The sequence below is a fragment of the Triticum dicoccoides genome, chromosome 5A (genome assembly GCF_002162155.2).
Source record: "Triticum dicoccoides isolate Atlit2015 ecotype Zavitan chromosome 5A, WEW_v2.0, whole genome shotgun sequence".
NCBI classification, from domain to species: Eukaryota; Viridiplantae; Streptophyta; class Magnoliopsida; order Poales; family Poaceae; genus Triticum; species Triticum dicoccoides.
In genome coordinates this window covers 675,560,913-675,574,758 of record NC_041388.1, presented here as the reverse complement: position 1 = coordinate 675,574,758, position 13,846 = coordinate 675,560,913, and the positions used below count along the sequence as shown (strand labels likewise).

The window sequence follows — 13,846 nt, the reverse complement described above, 5'->3', positions numbered from 1 at the left end:
CCCACTCACACCTTTACGAGAAGTCACGTCGAGACATCACATTTGTAGTCATCTTCCTCATCTTCTTGAGCAAGCGACTTCGACTTTGCCACGGACAAAGAAGCCAAAGAAATGATGTGAATGCAAACCGAAGCTTGGGTGAAGTTGGAGAAGGTAATTTTCACTTCACAGCGCCGTTACGACAGTGCAATCCAGGCGACACGTCACCACCCTCTTTCTTGTCCCGTTGCTTCGCTTGGTTGGCTCGGCTCCTCCCGGATAGGCCCCGTGCTCCACCCATGGCCACGCCGCTGGTCCTCGCCTCCCGCGGCGCCCACGCCGCCGCCGCCACCACCACCTCCACCTGCGCCTCCCAGCACCTCGCCGCGGCCACCTCCAAGGAGCCCCCGCCGCGCGTGCGGCCCAAGCGCGGCGCCACCAAGTCGCTCGTCCTCTCCCACGCCGCCGCCGGCCGCATGGACGCCGCCCTGGAGGCCCTGGCGGCCGCCGGCAGCTGCGACGCGTTCCTCCACAACGTCGTCATCCGGGGCCTCGCCGACGCGGGCCTCCCGGGCGCCGCGCTGGCCGCCTACCGCGCCATGCTGGCGGCCGGCGCGCGCCCCGGCCGCTTCACCTTCCCCGTCGTCCTCAAGTGCTGCGCGCGGCTCGGGGCGCTCGAGGACGGCCGCGCGGCGCACTCGGCGGCGATCAGGCTCGGCGTGGTGGCCGCCGACGTGTACACGGGCAACTCGCTCCTCGCCTTCTACGCCAGGCTCGGCATGGTGGGCGACGCCGAGAGAGTGTTCGACGGAATGCCGGCCAGGGACATCGTCACCTGGAACTCCATGGTCGACGGCTACGTGTCCAACGGCCTCGGGGCGCTGGCCCTGGGCTGCTTCAGGGAGATGCACGAGGCGCTGGAGGTGCAGCATGACTGCGTCGGGATCATAGCCGCGCTCGCCGCGTGCTGCTTGGAATCTGCGCTGATGCAAGGGCGGGAGGTGCACGCCTATGTGATCAGGCACGGGATGGAGCATGACGTCAAGGTTGGCACTTCTATCCTTGACATGTACTGCAAGTGTGGCGACATTGCTTCTGCCGAGGGCGTGTTTGCGACGATGCCACTGAGGACCGTGGTGACATGGAATTGTATGATAGGTGGGTATGCCCTGAACGAACGGCCCGAGGAGGCATTTGATTGCTTCGTGCAAATGAAGGAAGAGGGCCACCAGGTGGAAGTGGTTACCGCTATCAATTTGCTGGCTGCCTGTGCTCAAACTGAGAGCTCGCTGTATGGAAGGAGTGTTCACGGTTACATAACCAGAAGACAGTTTCTTCCTCATGTGGTGCTCGAGACCGCGCTTCTCGAGATGTACAGCAAAGTTGGCAAAGTGAAATCATCGGAGAAGGTATTTGGTCAGATGACGACCAAAACTCTGGTATCATGGAACAATATGATCGCCGCCTACATGTACAAGGAGATGTATATTGAAGCGATCACATTGTTCCTTGAATTACTGAATCAGCCGCTTTACCCTGATTATTTCACCATGTCGGCAGTAGTACCGGCGTTTGTTTTGCTGGGGTTGCTGAGACAATGCAGGCAAATGCACGGCTACATTGTCAGGCTAGGTTACGGGGAGAGCACTCTCATCATGAACGCAGTTATGCATATGTATGCGAGGTGTGGTGATGTTTTGTCCTCGAGAGAGATATTTGACAAAATGGCAGGTAAGGATGTCATCTCTTGGAACACAATGATAATGGGCTATGCGATTCATGGTCAGGGGAGAACTGCACTGGAGATGTTCTCCGAGATGAGATGTAATGGTCTGCAACCAAATGAGAGTACCTTTGTCTCCGTGTTGACTGCTTGCAGTGTTTCAGGCTTGACAGATGAAGGCTGGACGCAGTTCAACTCAATGCAACGTGACTATGGTATGATCCCACAGATTGAGCACTACGGATGCATGACAGATCTGCTTGGTCGGGCAGGTGATCTTAGAGAGGTTATGCAATTTATTGAAAAAATGCCAATAGATCCAACATTCAGGGTTTGGGGCTCCCTACTGACTGCAAGCAGGAATAGGAATGACATGGATATAGCAGAATACGCAGCAGAGAGGATATTTCAACTCGAACATGACCAACTGGAACATGACAACACAGGTTGCTATGTTCTTATTTCTTCCATGTATGCCGATGCAGGGAGATGGAACGATGTCGAGAGAATAAGATCACTGATGGAGGAGAAGGGGCTGCGAAGGACAGAACCAACAAGCATAGTTGAGCTTCATGGCATCTCCTGCAGTTTTGTCAACGGGGACACGACGCACCCTCAGAGCAAGATGATTCAGGAAGTGTCCAACTTTCTGTCAGGAAAGATTGGAGAAATGGTTGACCCAACAAATCAATCTGATCCAACCTCTCTGGAGTCGAGGAGAACAACAGAGCCCAACAAGCATAGTGTGAGGCTGGCTGTCGTCTTTGGTCTGATATCATCCGAGGCCAGAACCCCAATTCTTGTCAAGAAGAACGTGCGCATATGCAACGACTGCCATCATGCGCTGAAGTTGATATCGAAATATTCGGGACGGAGGATTGTTGTCGGCGACACAAATATCTATCACCAATTCTCGGATGGGTCTTGCTGCTGCGGTGACTACTGGTGAACAGAATGGTTATCGTTGATGGCAAGCCTGAATGCATTTCAGCAAAAGCAAGAGAGCGCCAGGACGCAGATATGGTTTCATGACAAGCTGCAGCTGGTATGTCACAGATTCAGACATCACACAGCTTCTGAATTCTGATCCTCCTTTGCTCTAAAAAAAAGCTTCTGAATTTCTGGTGCCAGCACCAGTACAATCTTCAGGGAACATACATAAGGGATCAACTCTCATGTACTCGTCGCATCGGCTCGAAGAGCAAGGGTTTGTCTTGCTGCTGGCAATGGAGATTACTCACGGATTGGAAGAAGCATCGCCTTTTTGACTTTTGTAACTGACGATGATGTGATGTACAAAGTCAATTTTTCTCAACTGAAAATTTTGAAATTACTGGTAACTTTGTATAACACAATACATCATACATGGATCAAATGCAAAATGGAAGTTGATTTCCTGTCACATTTCTTGGCAAAGATAGAACAGGGCATGACAATTGACAAGGATGAAATGCTTCATAAGCAATTCATTTTGTGTCACATCACATAAATATTCGCACATAGGGAATTTTACAACCAAATTAACAAATATAAGCAGCAGCAGCTGAAGAAGAAGAGGAAGCATGGGGCGCATCGAGTCGGGGTGGGGGTGTGGGGATCTACGGCCCGCCGCGGCGCTTGGCCTCCTCGGCCTGGACCATGCGGCGGGAGGCGTCGGCGACGCGCTCGAGGGCCTGGTCGACGGCATCGCGGCCGCCGATGAGGAGCCGCGCGACCACCTCCGGGTCGCGCTCGCCGCGGGCCTCCTCGAACTCGCGGCGCGCGTTGGCGCGCAGCGTGTCGCGCCACGGCACGCCGCGCTCGTCGGGCCACTCGAACAGGCGCGTCGCGCGCAGGATGTCCCGGTACAGCCCCAGCGCCTCCCGCCGCGAGCTCGTCAGCCTCCGCCGCGCCAGGGCCTCCGCCGCGTCGTCGTCGAGGATGGCGGAGGGGGTGGGCCCCTTCTTGGAGAGGTGGCGGTCGAGGAGCTCGTCGATGGTGTCGGGCCCCTCGTGGATGGATCGGGCCAGCGGCGGCCGCGCCCTCGTGCCGGAGAGGGCGCGGAGGAGCGGCGAGCCCCGTGCGCGTGCGGCCACGGCCATGGTGGTGCGTCGTGTGGGTCGGGTCGTCGGTTGGGTTCCTTTTGTGGGTCGGGGTCGGGTCGGGCTGAGTGGCGACTTGACCTGGTTGGGTTGCGACTCGCGGCGAAGGCACCAGGCCACCAAAGAGCAGCGAACTGTTCAGAATTTCAGATCGGGAGCACGATGATTCAGAACTACTCCTACTTCGATTTTCACAGCAAATCGGATCAGAAGCTTGATGATCACAACATCTTCGATTTCACACACAATCCACAGTAAATTCCACATTTTTTACATCTAGTAGTAGTAGTACTGATTTACAGCAGGAAGGAAACACATCTGTAACTGTAAGCAAGCATCGCCACGGGACGAATCAAGCTTCTCAACTCAGCGGTCAGCGCGCGGCGGCGGCGGAGGAACCGGCGGCGGTGACGGCCTTGACCTTGAACCGGTACCTGGGCCGGCGGGGGACGACCTGGCTGGGGCCCATTCCGAGCTGGCCGGTGCCGTCCATGAGCGGGGGCCCGTCGTCGTAGACGTGGCCGAGGAGCTTGCCGCAGGCGTCGCAGCTGACGCGGGTGCGCTTCCGCTGGATGCCCCAGTAGTCGAGCGTCTCGAAGAAGGGGCGGATCCGGTCCTCCGCCGCGAACCGCAGCCGCGACTCGTCCACCCAGCTGAAGGACAGCGTGCCCTTGTTCCCGGCCTCGAAGTAGGTCCTCGCCGGGTACAGGTGGGAGGCCGACAGGTTCAGGTCCGCGCCGCACGCCGCGCACCCGTACGCCGCTGCCGGAGTCGTCGCCGCCGGTGGCTGGGCCATCGGTCGGTCGTGGCCGTGTGGTTTGGATGCGTTGGTGTGGGTTTTGTTTTTTGGAGGGGTGGTGTGGGCCTGTGGGGGATTTGGAGGGGGTGGTTCCTTGCGGGTGAAGGACGGTTTTGCTGCGTTGGACCGGGCGTTGAGAAGCTTGTGTTCGGCGACTGGTTAAAGTCAACGTGGACGCGCAAACACAGATTCAGACGTCACATCACGAACCCATAAAACCACAGACAACCTGATCGTGTTTATCTTTTTTTTTTGCGAATGAAAGGTTTTCATTAATTAAGAAGGATCATTACAGTCTGCTTGGCATAAGTTGCCAATATTATCCGGCCCCCCGCGCAACCAAACCGCAGTGCGCTGCTCTGTTCTCCCCATCCTGGCTAGCTCATATGCTACAATGTTCCCCTTCCTACCTACATGAGATATACCATTCTCACTCATCTCCGCAAGAAGATTCTTTATTTGCCCTACAAAGGACGCACATGGCGATCTATTTATCTCTCTTTCTCTAAGCATGTTGGCAGCAACCAGACTGCCAGTCTCAAGGATCATTGGGGCTGTACTCCATGCGCTTGCGATGTTGATACCCTCCAAGCAGGCTGCCAGCTCTGCCTCCAAAGCCGATGAGCAGGCTCTAAGGTAGCGGCAAGAAGAGTATATGACACCACCCGTATCATCGCGTAGGACCATCCCTGCTCCACCAACGCCAAGCTCCTCGTCGAAGGCTCCATCCACATTCAACTTATGCCACCCCTGAGGAGGTTTGCACCAGCGAGCATTCGGCCATCCGGCCACCTCCTGACTTTCTTTGCCCCGACCAGCAGTATTCTTACTGTCATATGAGATAGACATTTTCCCTTTGACTATGTCCGCCTCTGGATGTTGCTTGATGGAGACACTACCGGACTCGTGGTCTATGCCTACGGCCAGGGGTCGTCGGCATAGGTCCTTTGCCATCGGCTGCCGTCGGCATAGACCCGTCGGCGTAGATATCGTCAACGTAGTCTTGTCAGACCGTCGGCGTAGTATAGCCGTCGGTATAGGGCCCTATGCCGACGGCCGGGGTCAGCCGTCGGCATAGTTTAGCCGTCGGCAGTGTTTTTCCGTCTGACGGCAACGGACGGCGCCGTCAAAAGCGCTGACGAGTCATGGGACGCCACGTGGCAGTGGTACGCCGACGGCTTGGCCGTCGGCATAGGTAGAAATCTATGCCGGCGGCGGCGTACCTCCGCCACGTGGCGTTCCGTGGTGCTCCTGGTGGCAGTGCTATGCCTACGGCAAAGCCGTCGGCATAGATCTATGCCGACGGCTTTGCCGTAGGCATAGCACCGCCACGTGTCTTTCCTTGGTTTCTCCTGGCGGCAGGGCTATGCCTACGGGAAAGCCGTCGGTATAGATGAAAATATATGCCGACGGCATTGCCGTAGGCATAGATCTGCCACGTGGCAAGCCCTGGTAACTCCTGGGCTTATAGTCAAGTTCAGCATCATCATCTAAACATAGTCAAGTTCATCATCATCATCTAAAGATCATCACCGGCGGAAGTTCATGAACATAAAAGTAGTGCAAGACATGGAACATCATAAAAGTAGCAACATGAAAGGCATGGCACGGCGACCACATGCACGGAATCATCATCGACATCAAGCAAGACCACCTCCGCCAAAACCACCACCACCAAGACCACCTCCGCCAAAACCACCACCACCAAGACCACCTCCGCCAAAACCGCCACCGCGACCACCATCACTCTGCCAGATCGGAGTGACTGGGGTCGACGGAGCAGTAGTCGAGCCACCGGTCCCCTACATGTTTCAGAAAAGATTCTAACGGTAAATATGATATGATAGTGTTGAATGAACGAGAACTAGTTTGCCAGTAGTTAGGCAAATGTACTAACCGGACCATCACTGCCTAGTGCCACCCATTCATCAAACGTGGGCACGTGTGGGGGTTCTCCCGCAGGTGGTGGTGGGGGTCCCATTTGTGGTCGATCCGTGCGGTTACTCCAAGACGCCAACATAGCCTGGATGTTAGTTAAACAAGCAAACTAGAAGGTCAGAAGGAATGAAAGTGCAAAAATTTAGCTTGATTTTAAGAGGGCAAAACTAACCGCCATCATCTGACGGTTGTAATCATCATTTGCCTTCACTCGTTGCAAGTACTCTCGCACCTCGAGATTCCTATGCTCGACAAAGGCCTGATATGCCTACATAATTTAGGTTGTTTCTAAGTGAGCAATGCTGAAAATGAACTGAGAATGCTAGAGAGAAAAAGATAAAGGGGAAGTACTTACAGCATGCTGGCAGGCTAAGGGAGTCTGTGAACGCCCCGTACTCTCTAACTGGCTCGGGTTGGTAGACCGAAGCCGTGTGTACGAGATCGAAGGAGTTATCAAGCCATCGAAACACGGATACCGGCCATGTGACTTCCCCTGGATGGCCACCACCGCCGTGTCGTCGATCTGAGACTGGGTGACCTCAGGAACAGGAACATCCGGATGCAACTTCTGATAGTGCTGAGTGTAAGACTCCAGGTGCTCCTCGGTCTTGCCGTAGTACTGGCTCTCACCCTCCTTGGGATGACTCCGCTCGCGGGCCAGCTTCCACGACTCAATGTCTGAGAGCGGCCTCTTTAACTTGTCCTCCTGCAACGTCAAACAGAAGTTAGCCATACATAAGAACATGACGGTAAAGAAGAAAAAAATGCATCATGCATATAGATATACCTTCATGGCCTTGAAGCCCCAGTGGTTCCTGTTTCCTTGGCCGTGTGTCCCGTCTTTTCCACGGTTAGCCCGGGCCTTGATGCTCTTGGCAGCAAACTCTGCATCGTCGCCGAGCCACCTATCCACCAAACCCGCCCATCCGTCATGCCTTCCATAGCACCAACGAGGAACAACCTATGCAAATTTTGGAAGCATGACATGTGAGCACGAAACATATAGTTGACTGCTTGAAACAATGATAAGTTAGTAATAGTTACCATCATGAACTGCTCCCTGTTCAAGGTAAGTCGTTGCCTCTGCGCTTGAGTTTTGGTCATCTTTTGTTGCAGGTAGATGTGGTAGTACTGCGAGACGGCAACCCAGCGCACCTTGTACTGCAACTGACGAGCTTTCTTCTTCGCAGCCGCAAGCAAGACCACGTCGGCTCTAGCCTTGTGCTCGTCAAGAACTCTATAGAGTTGCTGCAATCATGCATAAACCAGAAGCAAACAAGGCATGAGTTGAGTGATTCAATGATAAACTATGAACGAAACTGAAGACAAGTGATTCAGAAGAGAACTTACCCAAAATTTGGTGATCACGGCCTTAGCGGCCGTCCCGTACTCCGCGTTGCTGCAAGCCTCGTAGTGGCCCCAGCTCATGGACAAAACCCGCAGCTGCGGGTCCCTGTCTAGCCGCGGGCAGAATAGGCCAGGCCGCAACTCCTTCAATAGGACAGTGATAAGGCCGTTCGGTTTACGGCCCTTTCCGCGAAGGATCCAATTTCTGCAAAAGAATCAAATGATTGCCATGTGTACAATAAGAAAATGTTGTGATGTGTTGAAAATATGATTGAGAGGCACTTACTCTGTCCCCACAGGTTCAATGAGCCACTTGTGCTCCTCGATAGAAGGTGGTGTAGGTAGTCCGGCATTATCACGCAGCCACCCCTGCGGAGCACCCGGTGGCAAGTCACCCCACAACTCGGGATCAACCTCCCCTCCACCCTCCTCGCCCTCCTCCTCACCCTCCTCCTCGACCTCCTCCTCCTTGCCCTCCTCCTCCTCACCCTCCTCCTCCTCGCCATCAGGAACATACTCCTCCTCCTCAGACTCAGAAGGTGCCTCTGTATAGGAGGGCATCGAAGAAGACCCTCCTATTTCGGACACGGCCCGGAGTTTTTTGCCCCGGCTGCCTCTCCCCCACCTCCTCCTCCTCTAGGGGCTCTCCCCCCACCGCCTCCTCCTCTAGGGTCTCCTCCCCGACCCCTCCACCTCCCTGTGAGGTGTCATCCTCGCGTAGTCGGGAGGGAACCTTGTGGGCTCGTCCACTCCGAGTAAGTCCTTTGAATTTACTGAGGAAACTGACACCGCTGGACTTGCCCATGATTAGCAAACCTGCATTGAGAGAAGAGAATAAACAATTAGTAAGGATATCAATTAAACAAGCATACAGGAAAAACATTAATACCAGAAGAGCACATTAAGCATACTATTGTAATGATCATTAAAAGAACTTACATTTTTTAGAACCCATAAGAATCATCACTATTGTAATCTATTTGTGGACCGGTCTCATCATCACTATCATGCATATCTTCTTCATTGTCTGACGGAGGTGGAGGCTCTTCCTCATCGTCAGCGTCTTCATTTAACTTTTCAAGCATAATTATGTCTCTTTGATTCACAACTGCCTCACCATCAATCCGTGCGTCGTCGTCGTTTGGGTCCAGGTCAACATAACCCAAGTCATCATCCTCGTTGTTTCGGACCACGTCATCATGTTCCTATTGATAGAACACTCCCTCGTATGTCATGGGGTTTATGTTGTAGTAATCATCATCGTTCGAGTCCGGTAGCTTACCATGCGGCGACACCTTGAACACAACTTCCCAACCCTTTAGGTACTCTTTCTGGCATGGGTAAGGAAGATAATATACTTGTGTGGCCTGTGTAGCGACGATAAAGAGATCAGCTCCGGCATAGACGGTTGATGGTTTAACTTCAACTAAACCAACAGAAGGCATATGTCTCAGACCCTTTTTGGGGTCGAACCATCGGCATTTGAACACAGTGAGACTTAGGTGTTCGCGGCCATGTTTGAATGTAAGCTCGTATATTTTTCCTACCCTTCCGTAGTAATCTACTTTATTATCTCCTTCAGTGAAGACTCCGGTATTTATGGTTTTGGGATCAGGCCGACTGTTCTGGTGCTCCTCTGTATGGAAGCGATACCCACTCACATCATACTTTTGGCATGTCATGATGACAGGGTCAAAACCCATGGAAACCCATCTCAATTCTTCATCCATTGATGTGTTCGGATCGTTTCCCTACAAGTTTAATTGAAATTATAGGGTGCATGAGTTTAATTGAAATTATAGGGTGCATGAGTTTAATTGAAATAGGTAATAGGGAAGTGTGAAAAATTACTTTCTCCATGAACCACGCAACGAATTTTTTCCTTCCATCAGCACCCTTTCGGAGAAGAGCAAGTGCCTCCGCTTCAGTAGGAGGCAGCATTCCCGTCCATTCTTCTTCAACGAATCGACTACAATAAGAAAAGCGGTATAAGAACTAGGCAAAGTGAACATAACGAATTGACTAAAAGAATGGTGCAAAGGTATTACCTCATCCACTCATCCTCAACTTCCTTGATGTTGTGCAAGATATAGAACATGACATCCTCCCACTCATCTTGTGGCATGAGATAAGGTTTCAAGCATCCAGCCCTACCACCTTGCCCGATGAATAGAGGCAACTTGGGTTTATACTTGGGTTCTTCTGTATTGTATCGAGACATCTTATTATGCAACGTGGGAACATGGTCCGGATAGTAGGCTGTCCTGAGGTCTGCCACCTCCTCTAGGATAACTGCCTCAGCTATGGAAGCTTCAATCTTAGCTTTGTTTCCACATTTCTGTCTCAGATGCTTGTTCTGTCTCTCAGGGCCGTACTGCCAATGATTCTGCACAGGGCCCCCCAACAATACCTCGTTCGGGAGGTGCAAAATGAGATGTGTCATCGGAGTAAAGAAGCCTGGCGGGAAGATCTTCTCTAGCTTGCATATCAACTCCGGCGCCTTCTTATGCATTTCTTTTATCTTCTCAGGACATACTTCTTTAGCACAAAGTGTGCGGAAGAAATGGCTTAACTCCGCAAGCACACGCCAGACACGCTCGGGAACATAGCCCCGAACCATCACCGGCATAATCCGCTCAATCCATGCATGATAGTCATGACTCTTGAGCCCGGTCACTCTGCCCGTTGAATGATTGACCCCCTTACTTATATTCGACGCATAACCATCAGTGAACTTCACGACGTGTTTCAGCCACTTGAATGCCTCCATCTTATGATCCTTTTTAAGTACGAAGTCAGCATCTGGCTTGAACCAAGATTTTCGACTTCCTGTGGGAGGTTGCATGTGTAGACGTGGTCTATCACAAATATTCTGTTGATCAACTCTAGCATTAACATTATCCTTTGTCTTATCAGGAATGCTGAGGATCATGCGAAAAAGGGACTCTGCGACATTCTTTTCGGTGTGCATCACGTCTATGTTGTATGGAAGTTTGACATCCTTAAAATAGGGAAGCTGCATGAAGGGGGTAATATGAGTCCAGTTGTGCGTCTCACCATATCCTTCAATTTTTTTCCATTTACCTTTTCCTTTGCCCTCGCCCTCGTCTTCGCCCGTGGCTTTGCCTTTGCCTTTGCCTTTGCCTTTCTCTTCACTGGCAGGCTTAAGAGCTTTCAGCTGAGCAAGCACATCCGCACTAGAAAACGTTGGAATCTCGTTTACTTCATGGACAACTTTGCCTTTTGTGAAGTTCGTCTTGTCTTCCCTATCAGGATGGTCTGGAGGGAGGAACTGTCGATGCAGGTCAAATGCAACATACTTGCCACCCTTCTTCAGCCAAATGAAAATCAAGGCCTGCATGCACACTGGCCAAGGCATCTTTCCACTTGTACACCATCCGCAGAACAGGGCATAACCGGGAAAGTCATGCATGCAATATTGTAGCCAAACTTCCATCAAGAATTTTGTTTGCAGATGTCGGTCGTATGTCAGCCTCGGGAAGTACCAAGAATGGTGAAAATCATCCACCAACGGTTGCATAAACACACTCAAATTCTTCCCCGGATATTCAGGCCCCAAAATTATAAGAGACAGGAACATGGTCTTGCGTTGCATTATGGCGCCGGGAGGGAGATTGAGCGGAATAAAAAATACGGGCCAACAGCTGTATGGATTAGACGACATACCATATGGATTGAACCCATCACCTGTTATAGCAATTCTGACATTCCCAGCCTCGGCTGCTTCCTCCGGGTACTCTATATCGAATGACTTTCATGCTTCACCTCCTGATGGATGTACAATTTTTCTTGGATTGTACCTTTTCCCTTCCTTGTGCCACTTCATCATTTTGGCAGACTCCTCGGTGATGAAAAGGCGCTGCAGTCTTTTTATAAAATCAAGAAACTGAAGAACCTTCACAGGGATTTTTAGCTGCTGCTTCTGACCATGCTTATCGACCACCTCAATATACCGAGAGGAACCGCACTTCCTACAGTACTTGTCATCCGCATACTCATGCCTAAACAAAAGGCAATTCTTTGGACAAACATGTATTTTCTCATAGTCCATGGAGAGCGCCTTCATGATTTTCTTCGTAGCATACATGGTTTTCGGCAGTTCATGGCCCTTAGGCAGGCTGTTAGCCCATACTCCCAGAAATGCTTCGAAGCAACCTCGGCTACAGCCGTACTCAGCCTTGACTGCCATCAGTTGCAAGATGGCATCCATCACAGATAGCTTGGCACCCTCATAGAGAGGTTTCTTTGACGAGGCCAAGATTTCCAGGAAGGTCTTTGCGGTTTCCTCCGGTTCCTCCGGTTCATTCGCTGAATGTGACGGATGTGTCAGCTGTGCAGCAAAGACATCATCTAGCATGTCTCTAACCCCATCGTCCTCATAACCAGCGACGCGTTGTCGTATCACATCCTCTCTACCACGGTCCCGCTGGGCAAAGTTTATCGGCATATTAAAGTTGGGCATAAATCCATGCGTGCGAAGGTGCTTAGTTATCTCACTCTTATCTCTGCGGATACGTCTCTTACATCTGGCACATGGGCATTCTGGCACCATCCTCATTGGACTACAGAATATCTCTTTCAAAAACACATCAGTTTTCTCGACCCACTCTATTGTTACTTGATTCCGACGGAAAAACCCACTATACATCCACTGATTATCTGCCATCTCTGCTTTATTGGAAGCCACACAACAAAATTAAGGATTCATTTAAATTACTCACATCAATATTTTATTTTTTACAAGGTTGACGAGAAACGACATTTAATCCACCTACATCTCTAATAGGTAAAGATGGGTCCTAATCCCACCCGAGAATGTGTAGATTGAGTACGTTGTCCATGCTCTACCCCATTCCGAGACAAAATTCGGCAGCACCTCCCCGCTGTTCTCCAAATACACGTCTCAGCAAAATGCCGAGAGAATGTGCATCCGGAGAACAACAGGGAGGCGCCGCCGAAATCCTGTCTCGGAACGGGGTAGGGCATGGACAACGTACCCAATCTACACATCCTCGGGCTGTCCGTGGAAAGCGCTGGACAATCCGAAAGAGCTGCGGTGATAAATATGCAATTGAATGCATATTTATTGATGCAACCCTTTCGGACGGGAGACCTAGGTTACGTGACTTGATGTGAAAATTTAATCTAGTGACATGGAAAAAAAGTGGACGAGGTCATGGAATTGTTGCTCACCCTCCGATGTAGTCGATCAAAGGAGAGGGACGATCGTGGACCAACACCTCCAACGTCGACAATCACTCCACGAAGATGGAACACCACAAATCCTGTTAATTACACTGAGTGAAAAAAATTTAGGTCATCACCTCACATTAAGCATTGATACTTTTAACTATGAAAAAAAATCATGTTTCGTCAAGTGTCAAATTTTGTCCTTCAATTTTTTTAGAAAAATCATCATGATTAAATAACCACTCATCATATCATAATTTTGCAGCACATCTCACATAGCTACTTAACATTAAGCACTAACACTTAAAACTATGAAAAAAAATCATATTTTGTCAAGTGTCAAATTTTGTCCGGTTCAAATTTTTTGACAAGATCATCATGATAAAAATAATCACTCATCTTATACCAATTTTAGAGCACATCTCAAATGACAAGATCATCATGATAAAAATAATGCAACCTAACAATCTAACATCCTAAAATCCAACATTCACCTATATATATCAACCTAACAACCTAACATCTAACATCTAACCTAACAATCTAACATCCAACATTCATCCATGCATTCATTCATCCATCCAACAGTAGAAAAAAATGCAAAAAATGAAAAAAATGTAGCTCACCGAGAGGGGCGTGGCAGGGGGCGCGGTGCTGGAGGGGATGGTGAGGCAGGGGCGGTCGGGGACGGGAGGGACGGGGCCGGACGGAGCCGTGACCGGCTCCAGGAGCCGCAGCCGGCTGCAGGAGCACCGGCGGGGCCGGGAG

At 51.0% G+C, this 13,846-nt stretch overlaps 3 protein-coding genes across 3 annotated transcripts; 1 reads left to right on the top strand and 2 right to left on the bottom strand.

The window, feature by feature from the left end:
* Positions 1-246: 246 nt before the first annotated feature.
* Positions 247-3,042, top strand: LOC119304038 (pentatricopeptide repeat-containing protein At4g35130, chloroplastic-like). The gene is made up of 2 exons (XM_037581201.1): positions 247-2,747; positions 2,834-3,042. Exon 1 carries the CDS (start codon positions 279-281, stop codon positions 2,649-2,651), a length of 2,373 nt encoding a protein of 790 aa, XP_037437098.1. The 5' UTR covers positions 247-278; the 3' UTR covers positions 2,652-2,747; positions 2,834-3,042.
* Positions 3,043-3,074: 32 nt separating this feature from the next.
* On the bottom strand, positions 3,075-3,891 carry LOC119304039. The gene has a single exon (XM_037581202.1). It carries the CDS (start codon positions 3,781-3,783, stop codon positions 3,301-3,303), a length of 483 nt encoding a protein of 160 aa, XP_037437099.1. The 5' UTR covers positions 3,784-3,891; the 3' UTR covers positions 3,075-3,300.
* A 106-nt stretch (positions 3,892-3,997) lies between these two features.
* Positions 3,998-4,638, bottom strand: LOC119304040 (uncharacterized protein At4g08330, chloroplastic). Its single transcript, XM_037581203.1, has one exon. The coding sequence runs from the start codon at positions 4,577-4,579 to the stop codon at positions 4,157-4,159; it is 423 nt and encodes a 140-aa protein (XP_037437100.1). The 5' UTR covers positions 4,580-4,638; the 3' UTR covers positions 3,998-4,156.
* Positions 4,639-13,846: the final 9,208 nt, after the last annotated feature.